Here is a 25,474-nt window from a genome sequence, read left to right on the forward strand (position 1 = left end):
ATGCTGTCCATGGGACTAAAAACCGTAAAACAATTTACGATGTAAAGTCACTTTAAAAAAATGTCTATGCCTTAAGGTCCCTCCACACTCATGCAAGAAGCCGCGAACGCGAGTGTGGAATCTAGTTCGCTAATCAGCGAAATCGACTCCACACTCGCGTTAGCGGCTTCGCGCCGCGTAGTCTGGAGCGAACTTTAGACTGATAAGATGGATAAGGCTGGCCGTTCGGTTTCCTGATCAGAATTGGGAATACAGATTTGATACAGATTCGAAAACCTGAATGTACTTTTTTCATACAAAATGTTCGACCACACGTTCTGTATTTTGCTTGACGGGAAAATACCTGACGTTCGTTTTGAAGTGCAGCCGCGGAAAAAAACCGAATGACTTCATCCCGAATGCAATGCCTACATATATTTTGGTTGACTCGCCGCACACGGACGGAATTATTCATTCGGTTTCCGTACGGAGTGAAAGATGTGAACGGAACGTCGCTATACACACACATAGTGCTGTCTCGCTTGCACCTGTCTTTCCGTACGGGAAACCGAACGAAGATTCCGTATGTTTGCGGTAAAGGTTAAAATCCTAAAGCAAATAATCGAATGTGTGCGCTATGCTTACGGAATTCCGAATCTGTGTTCCCCTAGATTCATGAAACCGAACGTCCAGCCTAAGATAACTTTGACAAACTTGACATTGACAGGTGATCCCACAACCTACAAGGCTACACATTTCAGGATCCTCTCCTCTCCTCTGATGTGTTATGAAGATTATAACAGAAAATGTGGTTCAAAAAGCTGCTGATATTCAGAGACTTTTCCAAAATCTCAAACACTTCTAGAAACTACACTGCAATTGCTTCCGTTTTAGAGAAAGCCAATGTTGGAGAATTTGCGGAAGTCAAGGTTGGGAACAATATTAAAATTGTTATAAATTTATATGTTTTTGATGTTAATACTAAATTTTAATCTTTTTAGGGATGGGTGAAGAACCTCCGAGTACAAAAAGAGTTAATATTTGCCGATGTAACGGATGGGTCCAGCGCTAAAAGACTTCAGATCGTGTTACCGAAGAAGTTAAAAACAGATGCGCTGACGTACGGTAGCTCGGTGCACATTACTGGCAAGCTGTCCTGCAGCCCGCGGGGGCAGCTCGAGCTCGCCGCCGACAGTGTTAAAGTGCTTGGGGAATGTGTAGTGGCCGATGGCTACCCTTTCAACCCGCGCACTACCCATCCTCCTGAATACGTTCGGCAATTCATGCACCTACGAGCGCGCACCAACTACATATCCTCGATCTTACGAGTCCGAAACGCTGTTACCAGGCACATACATGACTTCTACACATCTAAAGACTACATGCATGTACATACTCCCATGTTAACTTCAAATGACTGTGAAGGGGCAGGTGAAGTGTTCAAAATTCAGCCCGATAATGAGGATACGGTCAAAGCCATGATGCAGGAAGGTAGAGATAGGGACACTGTTTACTTTGGCACTAAGACATTCTTGACAGTATCAGGACAGTTGCATTTAGAAGCAATATGCCGAGGCATGGGCAACGTTTATACACTTGGGCCAACTTTTAGAGCAGAAAACTCCCGTTCTAGGCTGCATTTATCAGAATTCTACATGTTAGAAGGAGAGATAGCATTCTGTGATAATATAAAGGATCTCCAATCACATATAGAAGAGTTACTGAAATACGTTTTTAGGAAGACAAGAGACACAAATGAAGCAGATTTGTATTCTATAGACAAGGAGAATAAAGCTCCTTCTTGGTTAGATAAAGAGTTTATTACAATAACTTATGATGAGGCAAGAATATTATTAGAGAAAAAAGGAATGTGCATAACCGAGGAAGGTATAAATAAGGAGCAAGAGCTGGCATTGGTAGATTATTGCAATGGTGTACCAGTGTTTGCGGTAAAATGGCCTAAGGATTTGAAATCATTCTACATGAAGGAATGTGAAGATGATCCAAGCAAGGTATATTCTGATTCTAAAACAAATTTATTTGCTTTTTTAATCCCTACCAAAATGACAACAATTGTTATGCAATAATTTGACACAATCCAATAACTAAAATTTTTCATTTAACACATTCAGTGCCAGCGCGTAAACAAGCATAGCCGGTAACATGCAAAATCTCGTATATAAAAAACCGGCCAAATGCGAGTCGGACTCTCGCACGAAGGGTTCCGTACCATTACGGAAAAAACAGCAAAAAAATCACGTTTGTAGTATGGGAGCCCCATTTAAATATTTATATTATTATGTTTTTAGCATTTGTTGTTATAGCGGCAACAGAAATACATCATCTGTGAAAATTTCAACTGTCTAGCTATCACGGTTCATGAGATACAGCCTGGTGACAGACAGACGCACAGCGGAGTCTTAGTAATAGGGTCCCGTTTTTACCCTTTGGGTACGGAACCCTAAAAACAGCGACTACAAATCGAGAACCCGACTATCGGGTCACTGGCACTGAATGTGTTAAGCACTTATATTTACTACCCAATGCACAGAATCCTATCACACCAAATAATTGCTGAAAGCAGAAAAGCAAGATAAATGTTTGTTACTTTTACTATATTTACGTTCCATGATTGAATCAAGGATAAAAACAATGTACCCATTTTTCATACTAATTATTGTGTAAGATAAAAATATTTTTTATTGCAGGTAGATGCTTTGGATCTCCTAACATCAATAACAGGAGAGCTAGTAGGCGGCAGTCTCAGAGAGGACAATTACGACAAACTAAAATCCAAGTTGCCATCCGACAGTCTGGACTGGTACTTGGAACTGCGGAAATTCGGCAACATCCCCACTGCAGGCTTTGGCCTGGGACTAGAGAGACTCTTACAGAGTTTGTGCGGTGTGGCCAATATCAAGGACACTCTACCCTTCCCTCGGTGGCCACATAATTGTAGCTTGTAAATTTTGTTAGATATATAGGTAATTAGGTATAATTTGTTTCTTGTTAATAAATGAAATCAATTGACTATTTTTGTATTTATTAAATCCTATTAAATGTATTTGTATTGCTACAAATTACTACTGGATTTTATGGTGGGAAACATTCTTTTTTTTTGCTTAAGCACTTTTTTTTTCTTTTTAAAAGATCTTCATATTTTGGTATTAAGTAGATAGAATTAACCCTTAAATGCATTATTTTTTCTTTTTGCCTGAAATTAATATATGTGCGACATAAAATAGTAGAAATTAAATAAGTGGAAGTAAAAAATTTACATACTATTTTATTTATTTATGCATAAAATTATATGTTTTTTTTTGTGTAGGCTGCATCCACCACTATGCATAAGGGTTAAGTAAAAATTATCTGTTAGTTTACTATTTCGAATCCTAAATCTTTACTTAATAATCATGCAAGTAATAATAGGGTCTGAACTAGAGTCGTTCCGAAATAAAACGATGATGTATCATTGTGAACTTTATTTACAAATTAAATTCTAAAGAAAACAAATCATGTGATGTGATGTGATTCTTAAATTAACAGAAAATAGAAGAAACAAAGGCAAATTTATGTGCAATAAAAGAAAACCATATTTTTTAATTTTCCAATTTTTATTAAAAATAGTTTGAGCAAAAGCTAACTTGAACAGGTAACGATTTCGTTAAACCTAACATCCTGTAGTTTCGAATAGAAACATACTTCATATTCTACATAAGGTAAAATTGGCTACATGAAAAGAGATTCAAAATCTTTTTTCACAAATAGTAGCTTACATTCGTAAGAAAAAATAAAAACTGTTGATAACAATATGATAGTCAGTTATAAGTATATGGTGTAATGTTAACAATATGTACAGAAAGAAAATAAACACCCACCACTCGAGAAGCATACATCTAGCTCTCAAACATAACACACAAACTTAATTTTAATATCACATTTTGTTTAAATCAAAATTATACAATCACTACTTATGTTCGTTCACACATTCAATTCAATTCAATTTCAGCTTCTATAGAGTCAGACTCTAACCATTAAACAATTCAGGCCCTATTCTAATCTTACATGCATATATACAAATTAGGAGTGTGAAATAAAACAGAACTATTATTTTATAATAATAATACGAGCCACATTACATAATGAATGTTAAAGTATACATTATTTAGTTACTAAGCTTATTCACAAATTTATAGATAATATTATATTTGTTATAAAACAAACTGATTGGTTTTTATGATTGTTTGAATTTAGAATTTATACATAACTTATTCACACTATCAAGCCGAATACTTTAGAATTTAAAGTTCAATTTCAGCTCTCTCGAATCAATTTCATCATCATGTTCATAATTCCTGTAACAAAACTTTGTGACAACACAAATTCACTGTTCCTACAGTTCACAAAATACTACTAAAAAGCACAGAAACGAATATCAAAGTTATCTTCTTAACTATTTAAAGTCTCCGCCCACAACGAAAGTTACAATCACTTCCGGAGATAAATTATTATTATATTGTTTAATACACTAACCAGCTGAAAGCTGATGCGTGTATATCACTGCACTCGGTTTTTTTTTAAACTATTAGGTATATTAGTGTTCATTTTGTTAGTCATTTTAAGTGTCTGTCACTGCTATTTGAAATTTAAAGTCACGCGCACGGCAAAAGTTATATTCTGTACATGGTAAAGTCGAGTCCCGTTCGAAACACTAGCCACACGCATCACATGATGGAGCAGAGGCCGGAGAGCTCGGAGCCCTTGTGCACGGGCGGTTGCCGGCTGAAGGCCACGCCCTGCAGCTCGGGCTTCACCGTGAAGGAGAGCTCGGGCTCCTCGCCGGGCGGCGGGGGCTCGTCGTCGCTCTCCTCGGGCTCCGCGCGGGGCGGCGTGGCCGTGCTCGTCGGGGCCGGGGCCGTGCCCGGGCCCGGGCCGGCGGCGGAGGGCTGTGGATCAAAACATTATTTAGCTTTGGTTCTTTGGTATGGAGCGGGCATGAACTGTAAAGTGTAGTGTAGAGGGCAGCACAGGAACCGTTAGATTTTTAACGCGAGGCGTAAATGTAAAATGTATGCTTTCGATGTAATCCACAAGAGGGCAGAATCTACTATGCACAAGAAATCATATAGACCGCGGGCCAGGAACAGATTTCCATGACCGATCGCCTCCCGGGCGAAAACTCGTATAGTGGTTAACGATTACGTATGATGAACCCTCGTGAACGTCGGCTGCCGCTCCGTTGGTGGGTTGAGAAATGGCGCAAATAGTCTATAAAAATAAATTGTCATCGCCTCCCGCTCGATACTTTGTCAGATTACAGTTTAGATCCTATCGTTAATAAAACAAATCGTCAGCCGGTTGTATAGCGGTGGAAAGACCGCGTTACGCGTTTCGGTGGCTGCTATTCCTCAACTCACCAACGGAGCGGCAGCTGACGTTCGCGAGGGTTCATCATACCAAAGATAGATATAACTCCGTAATAGATGGATACAGTCTAAGGAAAAAACGTGCCTCGAAAATCACGAAAATTTGATTCTCGATCAGATGGCGCCACTAGTTTCGGCCTACACTCGTATAGAGGGCGTTGACTGTTTCGTTTGTTATTTATAATTTTAACGCATACCAGTAAAAGAACATGGGTCAAAATCATATAAAAATAATTAATGCAAATAAAAAAATCATTTATCCATATTTAAATACATTTTATCGTATTTTAATAAATATTTATTTTTAGTTTTAAAGTGTGTCGACAGATGGCAGTGAATTTACTGGGGTTACAAAATTTACTATGACAGTACCGCTCTAGTACAAGTTACTCTGTGATCATACGTAGCCGTCGACCGCCATGCGAGTATTCGCCCGCGAGGCGATGACTGACGAAACTAGCGCCTGGCTCGCGGTCTAATGCAAGAACGGTAGATAGATTACCTTGTGAGCGGGCGCGCTGATGTTGATCCTGATGGGCGCGGGCGGCGGCGCGGTGGGCGCGCGCGGCTCGGCGTTGCCGTCGATGGCGGCTAGCGTGGCTGCGCGGGACGTGTCGGGCGCCGCAAGGACGGCTTCCTCCTCCGCCGTTATTATTGGCTCGTCGTCTGGACATTAAAAAAAAATCATTAAAATGTACAAATGCCCTTACAAATCACCTTGTATGATAGAACAAACTCCAAGATAACGTATAGCTCGGGAGGCTCACACACAATTGGCCACGCGCGCAGGCACAAAGGCCACGCGCTGACACAAAAGAAATAATGGTTTTTGTTTAACAGAATGCCATTGTTAGTACAGGTAAGTCGACGAGCTCAGTAGAGATAGCGTTAAGGGGATCCCATGCCCCAATGACCTTCGATTTGAATACCTTAGTTTTCTAATGTTTTTTGTAGCTTATCATATTAACAACAACGGATTTTAGCAATATAGTATCCCATATTTACTTCAAAGTTCATTGTTTTCGAAATATTTGGCATCAAAGTTAAACAATTTTAGGCCAAAAAACTGGTTTTCTGGCCATAACATTTGTGTTAATTAGTTTAAAATTAAAACCTTAGACTAATTTTTAGAGACGTCTAAGACGAACCCAAATATGTAGATTTCGTATAAGTAAGATCTTTCACAGCAATCGAGATACGAAAAAAGTGTTTTTTTTTTTAGACAATGTTTAAAACAATCATAAATAAATAAGTATTCATTTTTTCACAATCCGATAGACAAAAATGGAGATAAAAGATTGAAGAACCGATAGCCGCTTGTCTTATAATTCTATATGTAGTGCAAAAGTAACAGATACGATTCGAAACTTGTAAAAAATCGATGAAAACCTCAGGTAGCCCCTTAACTATACCTGGATCGACGGGTTCTTGCTTTATCCGTATGTTCTCGTAGTCGATCTTGGCCTGTTCGTCGCGCTGCTTCCGCTCCGCGTGCGTTTCGTCATCGGTGTCGTAATCTTCCACCACCACTTCTGGTACCGGCTCCGCCTACAAAAATATTCATTGTTATGCCAATTCATAAAGTAAATATCAATAATAAAAATACAATCGCTTTATCTAATCTACAAAAGTGACGTAACATAGTTTTACCCGTAACATTGTGTTTAATTTGTTTTACAGTACATATGGTGCTACTTTCTCGCACTAGTGCGTAAAGTGCACTTTTTGTGCATATGTCGAAAGTTTAAAGGGCCATATGTAAAGTAAAACGTTGTACGATACACATGTGAATAGGTAATTCGCAACTCGTGTCGATTTAAAACCTCCTCGTTTCGAATTTCCTCTTTTCCGCACTTGTATCGTAAATAACTAATTATTTTCTTGCTTAATTAATAAAGACTGGTGTTTAAAAGTTCTATTATAAAAACTACACTACCTTGAACACAACGTCGTCTTCATCGCCATCTTCTAGTATTTCTTCCGGTGATTCCTCTTTGGGCGGTTCTGGAGCGGGCTCCGACGTGTCGTCCAGGTCGTCGATCTGGTGACAAACATGCTTTTTAGACACGTGACGTTCACGAATGAATGATTTAAATGAACTATATCTTTTAATTGCACTCACTCACTCTTCAACTCACTGATGATTTAACTCGCTCAGTAACTGTATCTCAGTGGAAGCGCTGGTGGCCTAGCGGTAAGAGCGTGCGACTTGCAATCCGGAGGTCGCGGGTTCAAACCCCGGCTCGTACATACCAATGAGTTTTTCGGAACTTATGTACGAAATATCATTTGATATTTATATACCAGTCTCTTTTCGGTGAAGGAAAACATTTATCAGTACGGTTTTTACTCACTATTATTTTTAGTCGCTTTTGGCGACATGTTTCGGATTCTTTGAAATATGTTTTGAAATATGTCTCACGATAGTTTAAATGCGAAAGACAACATCGTGAGGAAATCGGACTTTAATAATCCTAACAGGCCTAGTTTCCCCTCTGGGTTGGAAGGTCAGATGGCAGTCGCTTTCGTAAAAACAAGTGCCTACGCCAATTCTTGGGATTAGTTGCCAAGCGGACCCCAGGCTCCCATGAGCCGTGGCAAAAATGCCGGGACAACGCGAGGAAGAAGAAGAGTAACTCTATGTCAGTGTTCCTTGCGCGAGTGAGAGGATGTGAATAGGTTTCGGAGCGGTTCGGAAGAATTCGGAGGGTGTCGGGAAAAAATGGCGGGATCGTATCGTGTGATTCGCCATCTTGGTCGCACTTATGGCTGTGTGTAGATGATTGATTGACATCTCTCTCTACTCACTCATGAAGAATATAGTCTACAGATCCACTGAGCAAAATGAGTGGTATATATATCATCGCGAGCGAAAGATAATATGGGGCATTTTCTATGAAAAGTGACCTTATAGTCGATGGCGCTTACGCCGCACAGCGTCGCGCGGTATTGTATTTATATCGGAGCATCGTTTATAATGGCGTAAGCGCCATCGACAATAAGGTCCCTTTTTATAGAAAATACCACATATGAATCAATCAATTCAACACAGTGAAGCGTTTTGCGCATCAAAGATACGGCAGAAAAGGTATCACATTGTATAGATACAAGCAATTTTCGTCTTAAGGTAAGCGACAATGTGGTACCTTTTGATTGAAAACGTCACAATTTTCCAATTATTACAATGATGAGATGAATCTTATCGCTCACCTCGACGGGTTTGTCGTTGTCAACGACCTCGACAACGGACTCGTTGTCCGAGTTGTCGATCGTCTCGTCGACGTCCTTGATCTCGATGGCCTCCTCCATCTTCTCTTCTTGTGGGGTTTCCTCTTTGGGCGGCTCATCCTTTGTGAGGGACGCCTGTAAACGAAATGAATATTATAGTATATTAAATCGTTGCATAATGAGATTATAGTTGTGTTAATCGTTGTATAATGAATATTTCAGTTTAGAAGTGTCGGAGTATGCAACATTAAAATCTGAAGCCCTAATTTAAAGATTAAAGTAGACTACAATAATTAGTCGAAACAGTGATTTTTTTTCAGTTAAACTCACGTAACTCATAAGGCTTCGCGCTAAATTCCATTTTTAGACAGTTTCTCGATTTTGGCGAGCTGTGATTGGTCAATTTCATTATAGTAGACTAAACCGTTTCGAAATGAATATTATAGTCGAGTTGGGTGCTCATACATGAAAAGTACCGCATTACAGCTTAGTATACGAAATCTTAATTCAACCATTACAGTCGACGAGTAGAAAAAATACCTTGTAATCTTCCAGACACAGCGGATGGTAGTTGTTGTCGTCGTGGCGCACGGAGTTCCTCAGATGCCACTCCTCCTGGTCCTCGTTGTAGAACTGCAGGAAGGCGTCGCCGCAGAGCGCGCACGCGGCCCGCGCGGGGGCTCCGGCGGCCACGGACGGCGTCTCCGTCTCCGCCGCGGGGGGCTCCGCGCCCGCCGGGGCGTCGCCCGTCTCGAACCAACTCTTCTCTAAAAGATTAATGATAAAGATAAAGAAAGTTTATTATTCAAGTAGGCATATAACAATCGTCAAATAAAGCTACGCCGGCTCTAACCCTGTACATCTGCCCCGAGAAGATTTAAATCCCCCCTCAATTGGAGGACGGTATCCCAATATGGGACCGGCAACAAACTCGGCGGGACACATCTTTTCAAAACAATACATATTATAATTAACATGCATTACGAGTAAATAAGAAAAAATACAATTTAAATTACTATAGAATTCATGCAAATACATACAGTACGTACGTTTCTTTTAAAAAATTAATTTAAAAATATATTTACTTAGAAATTTGAATTAAAAATATATATGTATGTATGTGCTGTTTTATGAATCAAAATGAGATTATGAGCACCCGTCTCGTCTCGAGCAACCATTTGACGGGCATATTGACTGTTACATAAAATTGTGTAAAATACAACACAATTGGGTATTTGACTACTAGTCATATCAGTTTCTTTTTTCGAAACGTCAAAACGATTTTGCTACTATGGAATTTATATGAAATTTTAGCATGTGATGTCACAATCAAATTACGTACTCTATAGTTTTATATGGGTTTTAAAAATAGAAACTGTATCTAAAAATAACTGCTGTCTACGTTTCTCTGTGAATCTTTTGGTGCTTTATTCCATTCATGGTGTAAAATAATTTATTTAAAATACAGTCAAATATCCTATTGTTTAAAATAATTTATTACAATGCGGTGATAAAAAAGTAACATTTTTTTAAAAATTATTAGCCACAAAATGGCGATAATCCGTAGCATGGTACAAGCCTGGCTGGGCTAACTGGTCTTCCGTCGGAGCCATAAGCGAGTGAAGCACGGAAAATACAACACATTTGTGACGTTTTCAACCAAAAGGTACCACATTGTCAGTTATCGATAAGGTCGATTTCTAATTGAAGCTATATGGAAATAGCGCTTGACAAGCGACAATAAGTACCCTTTTGGTTGAAAATGGCACATATAGTACCTCTTTCCTCTAGATCTTCAAGTTCCTCGTACTGCACCCAGTCTGCCAGATCGTAATGCCAGTGCCTGGAATGTGCTCTCCTTGCCGAGTCGCGTTCTCTCCTGTTCTGCCTGAAGTGCCAGTCGAGATGCTGCGAGTAGCGCACGGTGTGCTCGGGCGGGAAGCGAGCGCCGCAGCCGCTGCACTGCATGCCGCCGTACAGCTTCGATACGAGGGCTGGTTGCTTTCTACAGAACAAATATAACGATTGAAATAAAACTATGAAAACGGATTATATCGCGTATATTGAATTTACAATACATCCCCTACTACTAACTAGCCTTATGAACCGATTTTGCATGTACAACCAGCCTTAAAGTTTGTAGTCTATGATTGTTCATTATTTTAGTATGTGGGTATTTTTGCACTTTGTAATTTTTCCTCAGTCACCCGTTGACCACGAACGCTGTAAAGGGTTCGAAACGTCGGGATGTATTATAAATTCTATATACGCGATATAATCCGTTTTCATAGTTTTATTTCATGAGTAACTATCGCGGTAACCGAAGACAATATTAAATATAACGATTGTTTACTCACTAGGGTTCATCCATTAATTACGTCACACGAATTTAGAGGTTTTTTGACCCCTCCCCCCTTCTTGTCACACTTGGTCACCCCCCCCATGGTGTGACGTAACATTTTTTCAATGAAATCGGTAAATCTAATTTAAATATAGGGTGGGCCAGTGATAAATTCTCTTTTCGTCTCAACGTATTTCGTTAAAACGCATTTATCATTGGCCCACCCTATAATATTAATATTTTATCAAAATATTTTTGACACAAGAAATATTAGTAATTTTATAACCCAAAACAGATTAGGAAAGAAAATTTAACGATTATAAAAGGTTATCGTTCCAAAAACTTGTTATTTAACTGTACAGCGAATAAAATCATAAATAAGTTAATGTGACGTCACAAAATTTGTGACCTGCCCCCCCCCCCTAAACGTGTGATGTAATTAATGGATGACCCCTACCCGAACTCAGATATTTAAATGCAACCGAACAACTGAAATAGGGAATATTACGCGAAACTGCGCAGGGGACGCCACTACCACAATCTGAGAGTCTATCGCAAAACAAGAAAATCAAAATTTCGTTAACATCTCTGTCACTCTTGCATATTCGAGCGATAAAGAGGCAGATAGCGAAATTTCGGATTCGCGTTTCCCGGTATTAGGTTCTCTGTAAACAAACCGCCTTGGAACATCAATGTCATATTTTATTATCTCTGAAAACTCGTCAAAAACCTGTTAAAGGCACAGTATGTATAAATTACTCTATGGTTTACTAAACGGGCTAGTGCTGCACTCTGATGGCAGAACATTGCAGTAATACCTCCTATTGAGATCCCAGAAACAGGCCACCGTTAAATATTATTTAATTATTACTCCGATTGTTTTAAATTTGGATTCTTTGTGGCTCTAAATATAATAGGATGGATGGATATGGAAAGAAATAGGATGTGGATCTATTTAAACAGATACAGATCCACTATCGACAAAATGAAAATCGAGGATACCGTTACAGACAACCATACATTCTCGTTAAATTTACATAATCATAGTTGTAAAGATGTAAATTTTTAAACTGGCTGACTGAACATGATATGGATTTCTGAATTTTTCCCTATTAGTCGTAAAGCTAGTAATTGTCTGATTCCAATTTTTACAATTTAGCTGTCATAAAATCATAAACGAACCATATATTGAAAGCATAGTTTTTAGTGGCAAACAAGCATACGGCCCGCCTGTCGGTAAGCAGTCATCGTAGCCTATGGACGCCTGCAACATCAGAGATATTACATGCGCGTTGCCGACTACACCAACCTGTAATATTAAAAGAACTCACTGTCTCAAAGTCTCCGGTCTGCTCAAATCCACCCGATGAATCACATGTCTATTTTCCCTAGGCTTAACTTTCTCTTCAACCCTCGGTTCTTCTCTCTCCTTCGTCTCCTCTTTAGCTTCCTGTGTCTTGATAATACCCGTAGCCACCAGCTTAGCGAATAGATCGCCTATATTCCCAAGTATGGGGAAAGCGGGTTTCTGTTCGGTGGGGGGTGCTTCGAGGCCTGGGATGTTGTTGGGCCGGGTCGGGTTGGGAGGGAAGAGGGGCTCGGCGGAGGTGTAGTCGGAGGCCGAGGCCGGCGCCATGCTGGACGGCATGAGGCTGGCGAGCATGTCGAGGCCACCTACGAAAAATCCCCGATTAGTAGAGCTACTGACGAGTTTAATGAAGCACTTTGATAAATTAAAGGTCAAATCCGCCTTGGCTGAATCTATCTCTCAATAGCGTGCATTAACCGCACACTATTGAGTGTGTTTATTGGCACACAAGTTCAAATTTCGATTAAAACCACAATATATAAATTGGCTACGTGACTATTTAACAAATCTTGCAAAGCAATCCTCTGAATATTTAATAATTTCACAAAGGATGGAGACAAATGGAATGGAGTGCTAAATAAAGATGACTCACCTTGGTTAGACATTTCATTCTCCGGGCTCGGCGTCTTATTGGGCCTCGGCGGTTCCGGATCCGTCTCCATCTTCTCAACCCTGGTCGGCACAACCGCTTCATTGGGCGCCACTTCCGCCCCCTGCATCCCAGGCGGGGGGTTATGCCCCGGCCTTACATGACGAGGTAATACGGAGAACCTGATGAAATGCTTCTCGTTCCCTATAAATATAGGCCTCGGTAGGCCTCCGAACTCGACTTGGAAAGGCTGCTCATTGATCAAAACTGTTCTGAAAGCGTCCACGAAGCGTATAGTGAAGAATTGGTTGTTAATACTGAACTTTTGGACTTTAGCGTCCAAGAATACGGGGCACATCTGCGTAGCGTCTACTATTAGGTTTATTTTTCCTCCTACAAGGTCTGTACGCTTCAATTTTCCTATATCTACTTGAGGTAGTGGGCCCTCGAGATGGATTAATCTAGGTTTTCCGTCGATTATGGCTCCAAGCGGCGCGCCGCCGAAGAAACACTCATGCCATCTTCCATTGACGAATAATTCCCGTGTCGGAGCTCCAAATCTGATGTTAAACACTTGATCATCGATCTCGACCTGCTTGTAATCTTCGTTGAAGTTTAGGACAATAGAATCTTTGTTGTCGAACGTGACCCGCCTGCTGCCAGGAAGGAACTTGATTTCTCGCGGATCGTCCCAATCCATCATGATAACAGCAGTCTCTCCATAAAATCTTATCTCTCTAGGGATTCCATCGATTTGAATAGTCTTCACTGGGTCTTGGTCGACGTATTCCAACGCTTGAATGTTGGTCGGTGGGATGATGACGCCCGGAGCGCCAAGAGGTGGTGGAGTTCCTGATCGATCATAAGGTTCTAAAGGACATTCGCCCTGGAAGTTGCCCATTTGAGGCGTCGGAAGTTGCATCTGAGGAGCCGGGAAAGGCAGGCGAGGATCGAATGAAGCTCGCGGCGCTCGCTTATCGAACTTCCCTCTGAAAAACGGTGGAACCACACCTCTAGGTCTCCTCGCGAACTCATCTACTCTTGGTCTGAAAGGCCCACGCCAGACGGGTTGAGGGCCCGGCCCCGCGAACATGGGCATCATGGGCGGCCGGGGGAGAAGACCCTTCGAATGTCCCTCCATCATTCTCATATCAGAGTCCTGCATGAAGTTCATTTCCGGCGGTCCATCTGGCTCCGGGAATGGACCTGGTATGACTCTTTCATCTATATCCCCGAAGTTATTTCCTTTCGGAGACGATTTCGGACTTGGCACCTTATTATTTTCTACATGAGCGTGAAGTTTTCTCTTGGAAATCTCTAGGGATTCTCTCTGTTTCGCCTCTTTAAGCTTGAGTTTTTCATTTAGCTGTAAAACTTGGAACATGAGCGTGTTATACTGATTCTTGTCTAGTTTGCCATCGCTGAACTGTTCCTTGGCTTGGTTCATGATGATGGAAATGGTTTTCTTGTGGTCTTCACAGTCAAATTCCTCTGGGTTCTCGAGCCGTAAGTCTACGTCTTCTGAGCTGATAGTTCGCCGCCGTTCTTTTTCCACACCTAGAATTAAGAAAACGAATAAATATGGTGAAATGTGTACGGTGAAAACAGTAGCGGATCCAGAATTTTGGTTTGATGATGGCTTGAACCCAATGAGAGTAAGTTTAGGTAGGGACCCTACATTTCTTCATGTACTCAGGTGCCTTTTTGGCTTTAACCCTTTAGCACCCTCAGCCCCTCTACATCTGCTACTGGGTGAAACTATCACAACGCCAACATTACATAATAAGAATGGACTAGTGTACCGAGAATTGTAAAAACAAGTAGACCGCTTCTTGTGGTATCTAAGCACTTACTTGGAGATTTGCTGAACAGGAACGGTCTTCCCAGCCTATCTTTTCCTTTAGTCGCTTCTGCCAACTTCGCCCTGACCAGATCCAACTTCGAAGGGGTTTTCTTTGTCTCCTCTCTCTCCTTGACCTCGTTCCAGTCTTTCTTAGGGGACACGTGTGGGGAGTCTTGGGTGAACACTCCGCTGTCCGCTTTGGGGGAAGCGGCAGTTTCTTCCACTTGGGGCAGTTGGCGGAGGTCCACGTCTTCGTTGCCGAATAGTCTGGTGAAATATGAAGAACAAGATGTAGGGTTTTTTTTATATTGACATTTTTATGCAAGAAGACTTAGCGACCATGCGCACCTTTATCTATACACGGTGGGCGGTGTAACACGATCAAAAGTGGTACGGGCAACAAAAGATACAAAAAAAGTTTACTGCAAAGACCAAAAATCTTGTAGCTTCTGAGCATTGGCCCTGGTCTGTACAACGTTACTCTACCTTCTAGAATCTAGACTTTCATTGAAGAAGTGACCTTAAGGTCAATGTAGCGAAGACCCCACAAGCTCTTTCGTCGCTTTTAACTCTTGCGATTATACACATACTTCACTTACAGAAGGTCGATAGAGCCGGAGTGAAGCTTTTCCTTTCTGACTGTGACTGAGCTACGTATGTATACAAATACGGAAATATTGGCCCTACGAGTATGACGGTATTTCCCAGCAATAAATTTTATTGTTTCTGCGAGCCCTGTGTCCCCAATGAGAATAATGAGGGATAACAAGAATGCATCATCATCAAATTTTATATGTCGGTCCAATTGACCTTAAATGAACCAACCGATTTTTTTATTAAAGGCAAAATGAGAAAAAAACAGCCAAGTGCGAGTCGGACTCGCCCACCGAGGGTTCCGTACTTTTTAGTATTTGTTGTATGGCAACAGAAATACATCATTTGTGAAAATTTCAACTGTCAAGCTATCACGGTTCATGAGATACAGCCTGGTGACAGACGGACAGTGGAGTCTTAGTCTTAGGGTCCCGTTTTTACCCTTTGGGTACGGAACCCTAAAAACACCCTTGGCGAGACTCGAACTCACATTTCCAGGATAACACACCTTTGAGTCAATCACCAACTCGGCCAGCAGAACTTCAAAATCAATGTATACCTGTCAAACTTATCAATCTTGTTCTTCTTCGGTTTGCCCTCAAGCAGCTCCGTCGACGACCGTTTCTGTGCGATGGGCGCCGCCTTCTCAACCTCGACAGTCGGCAACACTCGGAGGTCCACGTCTTTGCTCTCCGCCGCCTCATCTGCAAATGGTACTCTATTGTTACGCAGTTTTAAGGTTGCTTTTTGAATGCCATTCTGTTGCCTGCTTACCGGTGCCGCGGTGGTTTGCTCCCGGCAGTCGTCACATAATTTTGATTTATTGTTGTGCCCATTTATTATTGTAAATTAAAGGTGTATCGATAGAAAATTTTCTAATTAAAACATATTGGGGACGTTTTCAACCAAAAGGTACCACATTGTTGGTTGTCGATAAGGTCGATTTCTAATTGAAGCTATATGGAAATAGCGCCTTACTGACAAGCGACAATAAGTACCCTTTTGGTTGAAAATGGCACATTGTTACATGTGTTTTAAGGCATTACGGCTGACAGTAACACTGTGATAGAGTATCCTTTATGCGTATTTAGTATCGGTAACATAATTTAAATGGAAAAAGTCACTGCTAAAAATGTTTTTACAGTATATATGGCGCTACTTTGTCGCACTAGTGCGTAAAGAGCACTTTTCGTGCATATGTCGAAAGTTTAAAGGGCCATATGTACTGTAAAACGTTGTACGATACACGTACGAATAGGTAATTCGCAACTCGTGTCGATTTAAAACACTCCCTTCGGCCGTGTTTTAATTTATCACCACTCGTTGCAAATTTCCTACTTTCCGCACTTGTATCATAAATAACTATAGACAAATGATATTGTTTCATATAAAATTTCTGCAAGTTTCAAGGCTCATTACTCCCACCATTTAAGACAAGACATAGAAAAAGTTATTTAAGTGGTAATATTACGTTATTTATTATGATATTCCCAAAATAATGTTGATTATAAATGTATGGTTATTCTGTTTCATATTTTCAGAAATTTAAAACACAACGAGAAATTAAATATTTAAAAAAAATTGGTATAAATTTAAAATAGATATTATTTAGACACTGTGTTCTTAGGGTTCATCCATTAATTACGTCACACGAATTTCGAGGTTTTTTGACCCCTCCCCCCCTTCCTCCTTGTCACACTTGGCAAACCCTTCTCCCTGGTGTGATGTCACATTTTTTCAATGAAATCGAATTAAGTATTATTAATATTTTATCAAAATATTTTTGACAAAAGAAATATTAGTCATTTTATAACCCAAAACAGATTAGGAAAGAACATTAAACGATTATCGTTCCAAAAACTTGTTATTTAACTGTACAGCTAATAAAATAATTTAAATAAGTTAGTGATGTCACAAAGTTTGTGACTCCCCATCTCCCTTGTCACATTTTCTTGACCCCCTCCCCCCCTAAACGTGTAATGTAATTAATGGATGATCCCTTACGGTCAATTTACAATTTGTGAATTTCGGGTTATCACAATTTAAATTCTGTGGAAATTGGTTACCATAGGCATAGAGTAACTTATACTAGAGCGGTACTGTCATAGTAAATTTTGTAACCCCAGTAAATTCACTGCCATCTGTCGACACACTTTAAAAGTAAAAATAAAGATTTATAAAAATAGGATAAAATGTATTTAAATATGGATAAATGATTTTTTTTATTTGCATTAATTATTTTTATGATTTTGACCCATGTTCTTTCACTGATATGCGTTAAAATTGTTAAATAACAAACGAAACCGTCAACGCCATCTATACGACAGTAGGCCAAAGCTAGTAGCGCCCTCTGAACGAGAATCAAATTTTCTTGATTTTCGAGGCACGTTTTTTCCTTTGACTGTATCCATCTATTACGGAGTTCTATCTATCTTTGCCATAGGTACAGTTTCTCACTTAAGTGTTAATTGAACAACATTATTGGGATTATCATTATTTCTGCTTTTAGCAAGCGAGCCTAATTATTTCGACATGGATCTGAGAAAATCGACTTTATCACACCTTGTATAAGGTCTCTTTTCCCAGAATTGATATTTTTCATGGCATTTTACACCTAAATTTCTTAACTCTAAACCCTAAATTTGAGGTTATTTGCTTGATGCAGGCAAAAAAATCAACATTTAAATTATTCTTCGAATAATTACTTTTTCGCAGTGTTATTAGTTCAATAGTGTCATGTTCGATATTCGTTCTAATTACTTGCAACCTCTCACAGAAAAATGTTACCAACTAAGCCTAAAAATGTTGAAATCTGAAAAAAAAAGCAGCAACGCAGATGAGAACCTATTTCATGAATGCAAGTTCAAATTTAGTTTTAAATTCGCCAAAAGATAAATTTTCGAAAGCGAACTCTCCATAGACGAGCACTTTCTTAAAATGATCAACTTTTGAAAATAATAAATATAGCATTGCCTTCCAAAATACCAGAAATATCCTCGCGCAAAACGGTCCCATTCGCCAAATGTCCCTTGAAAAATTCTCCATTCTCAAAATTATCATGTCCGTATTAGCTCTTCTCCCTTCAGATTCGCCTCTTTTCCAAGTTGGTAGTAATAATGACCGTGCCTACGAAACCACAAGTATTTTGCAAGGGCTTAAAGTAAAAGAGATGAGTTAGGGGTTTAAGGGGTAAAGGGGCGTCTTTATTTTTTACGAGTGGAACATTATACGCATTTATACATTATTTATTATAGTTGTCAAGCGGACCCCAGGCTCCCATGAGCCGTGGCAAAATGCCGGGATAACGCGAGGAAGATGATGATGATGACCGAAATTTGCAGTCAGAGGATTTTCAACATTATTGCTTTCAAATAAGGTTCAGCGTAACAGTACTTAAGGTGTCGACTAATAGCAGGTTTATTTTACATTTTTCTAGGGAAAATCCGTCTTGCAATGACAAATGCACATACACACCGTACAAATAAGTCCCATAGATAACTACGCAGCTAAATTAAATTTGAAATTGTACTATTTTTACATAATCAATACGAACTATGACATGAACATTCTACTGAAAGTAGTTAATGAAAATCACGAAACAAAATCGGTTGGTGACGTTCCTGTTCGAAAATAAATGTCTTTCTTTCTTTCTTTAAGATTCTATTTGAAAACTACATTTTCACTTTCTTGTAGGCCTAGCACATGATTGGCGCGACAGTATCTCGCGGCGAGATAGACTACCCGTCTTTTTCTATGTTAACCTTTATGACGCCGTGTCACACACAAAAGCTGACACTCGGACGCCACGTCACCGAAGTGTCAAAACTGAAATTAAACTTTATGCACATGGACGTAGGTCTATGTTGCTGTGGCCTGTGACGGATTAATCAGTCTGGCGTTGGACCTGCGGTGCCGATATATCCGTCATTGGCGTCCAAAAGGTTAATAAGAGGGACGGTTAGTCTATCTCGCCGCGATATACTGTCGCGCCAATCATATGCTAGCCCGGCTAGAGCGTACATCGCAAAGAGGCATGCATTTTTTCTAATGTAACACTTCGAAAAAATATGTATGCAAAAGTATATTACTGAACTGCTTAAATGACAATATTGTGAAAATAAATGTTTTTATGAGTGGACATTTTGAGAAGTGCGGCTAAAGAGAGTTTGCTTCTTTAGAAAGCAGACATTCACGAAAAAGCATTCGCCGTGTGAAAGTATGCTTTCCGGAAAAGTCGAGCGCTCGAGAATTTTGCTTTCCAGTTGTGGATCAAAACCGCAAATGATATTTAGAGGAAATAATGCACAATCCATGATTTCTTCAGTGACGCCACTTGCTTCGAAGACGCTTCCGCAATATACTTACCATTTTGCTTATCCCTGCCCATGGGGATCAATTTCTTATTTATTTTAAATAATAAGATAATACTTAATTTAAGTAGTGATATAAAATCGAATCCTGAGAAAGAGGTTATAAAGAAAATAGCAGGTTATGGCCCGCATATTTGAATAATCCAGATTTTTGTAATGAAAAATTTGTAAAATGAATGACAGTTGAAAAACTATAAAAAGTTACACTTATCATGATGTGTGCATCAAATAAAGGTAGAAAAAGTACATTCAGACAAGGATGCAGTAACTGTCTATTCAATTGAGTGACTTTATCATGCTTACATTCATGCACTTGTGCCCTTCACTTTATGTCAACTTGGTTTGAAACCGCACGTCCAAAATTCTTCTGATTTATCGTCATGCAAAAAACTAACTCATTCCTTCGAACACCTTAAGTTGAAGCAATTTTTTTCAACACTGGCTGTGCACACCAGGTGCGAGTGCGTAGAAGTGAACGTGCGCGTTGTACTTGTAATATATAAAAAGATCCTCGAGACAGCACACCACTTGCGTGACGTGTGCGTAGAACATTTTCGTACACCCGCACGTGCACATCTAAGTGTTCTAGCCATGTTTAGATATGTTCTAGCCTTAAACCTTGTTTCCTAGCAAGTTACATTTTTGCCTAAACATCCTTAAATACGTCTTGCAAAAGTAATTCAAAAGTTTCTAGTTAACTTCGACTTTTATTATCGTTTACTTTTGGTTTTTATTAGCTTTCCAGCCTTCATTTGACTATCCAGTGTGATGAAGTTAAAAGCACATGAATGCAAGCACAGTCTTATGCGGTCAAGGATTTTTTCTCTCCATAGAATGCAGATAACATACTTACATACATAAGGTATGTGTTTAATATTGCTAGATTGAATTCTAACTCAGCATCCTAGTGACAAAGCCCGTAAGTTGTGTGTCTTGGTGGTGATTTGAAAATCATTAGCAAATATGTCACAATATAATAATGATTTTGTGATAATTTTTTGCTCAAGTAAAGCACCCTCTAACGAGACTAACTAACTTTTCCTAACGAGAGTACCAGTCCAATGCCGAAAGTGTTACGTAGCCTCTACTTATCCAACGACGATGTTAAGGCCCCATAGTGTAGATAGTTCAAGTCAGTCGCACTTCCACGTCACGCTGGTTGGCCCGTCTTCCAAGCGAAGTATCGTCCCACTCCACAAGATCTTCATCATACAAGTATATTGGTCACTATTTTTCCAATCCCATCGTATTTTTACGTTCATTTAGAGAGGTTGCAAGAATAGAACGCCCCAGTTTGTTAGTTACATTAACGTAAAATCCATTAGTTACCCCGTGTCAGTGTTGTGCATTTGAAACCGTAGTCATGTGAACTCAAGTGTGAACAGTGCATTATAAAAACATCTCAATGTTACACCTAAAGCTGATTTTTAAAACAAATTATAAACCACTTAAAACTTAAGGCTTAAAGTAAAGGGTACACGATCCGTAAAACACGTAATATGAATACTCCAAGAGTTGAAAAATCTTTTATTTTCACACTTCTCCCGCTTAAAACTAGTATCACAGTGTCCACTCGCAATCGGTTAACATGGAATATCTTACTTGTGTCGCGGGGCTCGACCGGGGCGGGGGCGGAGGCGGGCGCGGGGCTTGGCGAGCGCGCCCGGTTGCGGTACCGCTCCGGATGATAATTCTTCAGTTCCTTGAACGCCACAACTTCCTGCTCCTCTGGTACCGGTTTCTCCTTTTTCTCCTTCTTATGTTTAGGTTTCTTTTCCGGCGAAGAGCTGGTCGAGCTCTCTTTGCTGCTTTCGCTATTTTCCCGCTTTTTCTTTTTCTCGAGACGCGCCGCGTTTTTCTCTCGCTTCTCATCTTTGCCCTCCCTTTTGATTTTGGGGATCGGCGGTAGTTTGCTGATCTTTTTCGCGTCGGCGATTTGGAGTTTGTCTATGTCCATTTCTGGGTATTTTTCTTCTATTTTCTCTTCCTCGACGGGTTTGACTTCGTTTTTGCGTTCGCGGCGAGCTTCGCGTGCGGCGCGGCGTCTGAGTTCCTCCTCGCGGCGCGCCTCGAGTCTCTGCTGTTTCTCGCGTCTCTCTAATCTTTTATCGAGACGCGGATCGCGGCGCGCCGCGTCTGGACGCACATCTATAGTGATGACGTTCTTACGTTTAGTGACAGCGCGCTCGAGGGGTTTGATGTCGAACACGTTTGGCGCTATGGGAGCGGGGGTCGGTACCACTGAGGTCGGTAGCATGACCGGGGCGGGTGTGGGTACTGACACAGCCACAGGGGGTGGTGGTTGTCGTCGCGCGAGACGGGGGTCGCGGCGCGCGGAGGCGAGCGCGGCGCTGACGGGTGCGATGCGAGCGCCGGAGGGCGCCTTGCTGACGGGCTGCAACAGAACATCGTGGTCACCCATCTGTCCGGCTAACTACGCTTCGACTGATAAATCACAAAACTGATCGACTCAACGCAACGACCGGTGAATGTAAGGTTTTCAAGTTTCCATATCATTCATAATAAATATAATAATATAATCAATGATTTTTATATTGTAAATGCATGCACTTCATTTTTATGTTGATATATAGTATATACATTTCGCGCTTACACATTTCACATGATGCGTTGTAAATTTATCTAGTCGAAACATCGTCGATAGACAAATTGTGTTCAAAATGAACACTCAATACGCTTTAAAATAAGAAACTTGAACTTGAAACGTAATGCAGTTCGTCGGACGGATAGGTGATCTGGAACTTATAATAAACACTAGTTTATAAAATAAATAGGCAATGTACAACTCACCGGGCCCAAGCGCTGCTTGATGGAGACCGGCGGAGCCTCGGGGACGGGCGCCATCACGGGGTTTACGAGCGCCACGGGCATGTTGGGTACCACCGTCGGGATTACTGGCATCTATGTGTAACAAAACAGCCTGTTAACATGATGGAATAACAAACTAGGTATATGGAAATTGTATGGGAGCCCCGAATGACCTTTGCAAGCGAACGTTTTATGGGATTACTGCGTTTTGATATAAAACTTAACAATTTTTATTAATTAAAATGACTTGTCACCCCTTTGTAATTCCTAAAAAAATAACCCGAAAGAATAAAATTACTGCTTCCGTTTTACTCTAATTCTTAATGATATTTGTATCACATTATCTACCATGTGAACAACTCAGAAAGATGTTGAGGTACGTATATGAAATATGAATAGGTAACTGCATCATCGTCGACACGGTTAACATAACACGACTCGTGACCATTCCGTAAACCTTATTGCAATGAGCTAAGGTCTATCGGGGCATTCCAAAAAAAAGTCTACTTTTATGGCAAATTCTACTTTCTTTTAATGTACAGAGGGCTACTATCAAACTCCAACCTATTGAAAGGTTAGTGTTAGCGAAATCCTCCGACATAATGTTGCACATCTTGGCAGTAACAAACCTCATTGAACGAGGTATGCACGTAGGAGTTTATGTGCACTATCGTAAATACCCAATGACGTTTGGTTTAATAAAAAATAATTAATTTAGGAGACTATTAAATTGAAATTGAAAATATTTATTTGAGATTTACATCCATATTTTGTTAGTATAAATTAAGAACTTTTAATTTTGTACATAATACTACAACTATGTATACATAACTATTTTCTAAATTTACGAAAGCCTATAACTTGGCGAATCCAATGCGCCAGTATAGGATTCTCAAGCCTCTCTATAATACCTAAATGCTCAGTCAACATGCTTATATAACGCAAATTACCGGTAAATGAAAAGTACTTTGGTGTTATTAATAGTGCCTAGTCTAACTCAACATTAATTAAATCCTTTCAATTAACATTAACAGTAATAGCATACGCCCCTTTATGGAATCGTCTGAACCTTTGGTTCACCAAAAGAAATAAACATTTTTAAGCTTCCGTTAAATACGCACATAGCAAATGCGCAGTGTTTCTGGATCATTTGCTTGTTGGAAAAGGGAAAGTACTAAAGTTGATGCAAAGATTGTTTTGCAAGAAAGTAATAAAGTATACCCACATTGCAAGAAAGTTGGCTAGTTGGCAAAGGAGAGAGACAGAGAGAAAGTTTGCTTTCCGGTAAAGTAGACATCGCGAATGTTTGCTTTCTGGTAAAGTAGACATCGCGAATGTTTTTGCTTTCCGGAAAAGTCTTTGTTAACATAAGAAAGTTTAAGTTTGCTTCTCCAGTAAGTGCATATGTAAATAGCGTTAAATCCATTTTGTTTTTAAATACGATTTTTGTTTTTACTATATGCACGCACAGCAATCCTAGCAACAGCGAAACGCTTGCATGACCTTTAGTTAACCAAAGCTATAAAATATTACAGCAGAGTTAGAAGTAGCTCTCGGTGACTGGAAACGTCAGTTGAAGGCGGGGGGCCTGATGCTGAGCATCGCGAAATCCCAATACATGGTGTTGGTGTGTAATGAACCAAACCAGCCTGAAGACCCCCTCGTTATCGATGGACAGCAAGTCACTCGGTGTGACGAATACAAATATCTGGGTACCATGTTGCACACCTCAGGAAAATTGGAGGTGAACTTGCAGCACCGGATCGCCGCTGCCTGGCTGAAATAGCGGGAAGTGACTGGCGTTACCTGTGATCGGAGGATGCCCGTGAAGCTTAAGGGCCTAGTATATAAGAGCATAATACGACCGGTTCTAACCTATGGGAGTGAAACATGGGCTATGACGCAGAGCCATGTCCGGTCCGTCCAAGTCGCCGAAATGAAGATGCTTCGGTGGATGTGCGGAGTAACGAGGCTTGATAAGATACGCAACGAGAACGTTCGCGGTAGCCTCGGAGTACGTGATATCGCCGATAAGCTAAAAGAGAGTCGACTGAGATGGTTTGGACACGTGAAAAGAAGACCTCCTGATTACATCGGGAATGTTGCTATGGATCTGAACATTGTTGGGTCCAGAGGAAGAGGGAGACCGAAGATGAGATGGGCAGATACCATAGCAAAAGACATGAGGGCCTGCGACGTTTCAGTAGACGACACGTCCGATCGTGCGAAGTGGAGAGAAAAGACAAGAAAAGCAGACCCCACAATCAGATGGAAATAATAATGCTAAGGAGAGAGCTGCACGCGTTAAATCGCTTAGAAATCTTATAATTGATCTTTATAGACATAATATTGTCTTCGGTTACCGCGATTACTCATGAAATAAAACTATGAAAACGGATTATATCGCGTATATTGAATTTATAATACATCCCGACGTTTCGAACCCTTTACAGCGTTCGTGGTCAACGGGTGACTGAGGAAAAACTACAAAATGCAAAAATACCCACATACTAAAAATAATGAACCACCATAGACTATAAACTTTAAGGCTGGTTGTACATGCAAAATCGGTTCATAATATACACTACAATTATTTTCAAGTAAAGATATATATATATACGCAATAAAAAACTACGCCGGCTCCAACCCTACACCTCGGACCCGAGAAAATTTAAATCCCTCCTAAATTGTATTGAAACGTAGGGATGTATTATAAATTCAATATACGCGATATAATCCGTTTTCATAGTTTTATTTCATGATCTTTATAGACGTTAAAAAACTTTAATTCATTATTAAGTACCTTATTTAACAGGGTTCGAAAGGATAATTATCAATGATAGTTATCTTGATAATTATCGTTATTTTAATGCCTGATAATTATCGATTTGATTAGATTGATACAT

At 40.2% G+C, this 25,474-nt stretch overlaps 2 protein-coding genes across 3 annotated transcripts in view; one reads left to right on the forward strand and one right to left on the reverse strand.

The window, feature by feature from the left end:
• The first annotated feature begins 711 nt into the window (after positions 1 to 711).
• Positions 712 to 2,989, forward strand: LOC134747013 (asparaginyl-tRNA synthetase). The gene is made up of 3 exons (XM_063681542.1): positions 712 to 908; positions 981 to 1,991; positions 2,688 to 2,989. Exons 1-3 carry the CDS (start codon positions 786 to 788, stop codon positions 2,943 to 2,945), a joined length of 1,392 nt encoding a protein of 463 aa, XP_063537612.1. The 5' UTR covers positions 712 to 785; the 3' UTR covers positions 2,946 to 2,989.
• A 457-nt stretch (positions 2,990 to 3,446) lies between these two features.
• Positions 3,447 to 25,474, reverse strand: part of LOC134747014 (pre-mRNA cleavage complex 2 protein Pcf11) — a 28,406-nt gene continuing 6,378 nt past the window's right edge. For both annotated transcript variants that reach the window (XM_063681545.1, XM_063681544.1), the window contains exons 6-18: positions 22,551 to 22,661; positions 21,342 to 22,134; positions 15,929 to 16,073; positions 14,786 to 15,042; positions 12,936 to 14,489; positions 12,306 to 12,648; positions 10,412 to 10,638; positions 9,174 to 9,400; positions 8,616 to 8,768; positions 7,342 to 7,446; positions 6,818 to 6,953; positions 5,908 to 6,071; positions 3,447 to 4,925 (exon numbers count right to left, since the gene is read on the reverse strand). In XM_063681545.1, the coding sequence (XP_063537615.1) occupies positions 4,704 to 4,925; positions 5,908 to 6,071; positions 6,818 to 6,953; positions 7,342 to 7,446; positions 8,616 to 8,768; positions 9,174 to 9,400; positions 10,412 to 10,638; positions 12,306 to 12,648; positions 12,936 to 14,489; positions 14,786 to 15,042; positions 15,929 to 16,073; positions 21,342 to 22,134; positions 22,551 to 22,661 (4,437 nt within the window). In that variant the 3' untranslated portion in view covers positions 3,447 to 4,703. The remainder of the gene's footprint in view (positions 4,926 to 5,907; positions 6,072 to 6,817; positions 6,954 to 7,341; positions 7,447 to 8,615; positions 8,769 to 9,173; positions 9,401 to 10,411; positions 10,639 to 12,305; positions 12,649 to 12,935; positions 14,490 to 14,785; positions 15,043 to 15,928; positions 16,074 to 21,341; positions 22,135 to 22,550; positions 22,662 to 25,474) is intronic.

Source organism: Cydia strobilella, chromosome 14 (assembly GCF_947568885.1).
Source record: "Cydia strobilella chromosome 14, ilCydStro3.1, whole genome shotgun sequence".
NCBI lineage: Eukaryota > Metazoa > Arthropoda > Insecta > Lepidoptera > Tortricidae > Cydia > Cydia strobilella.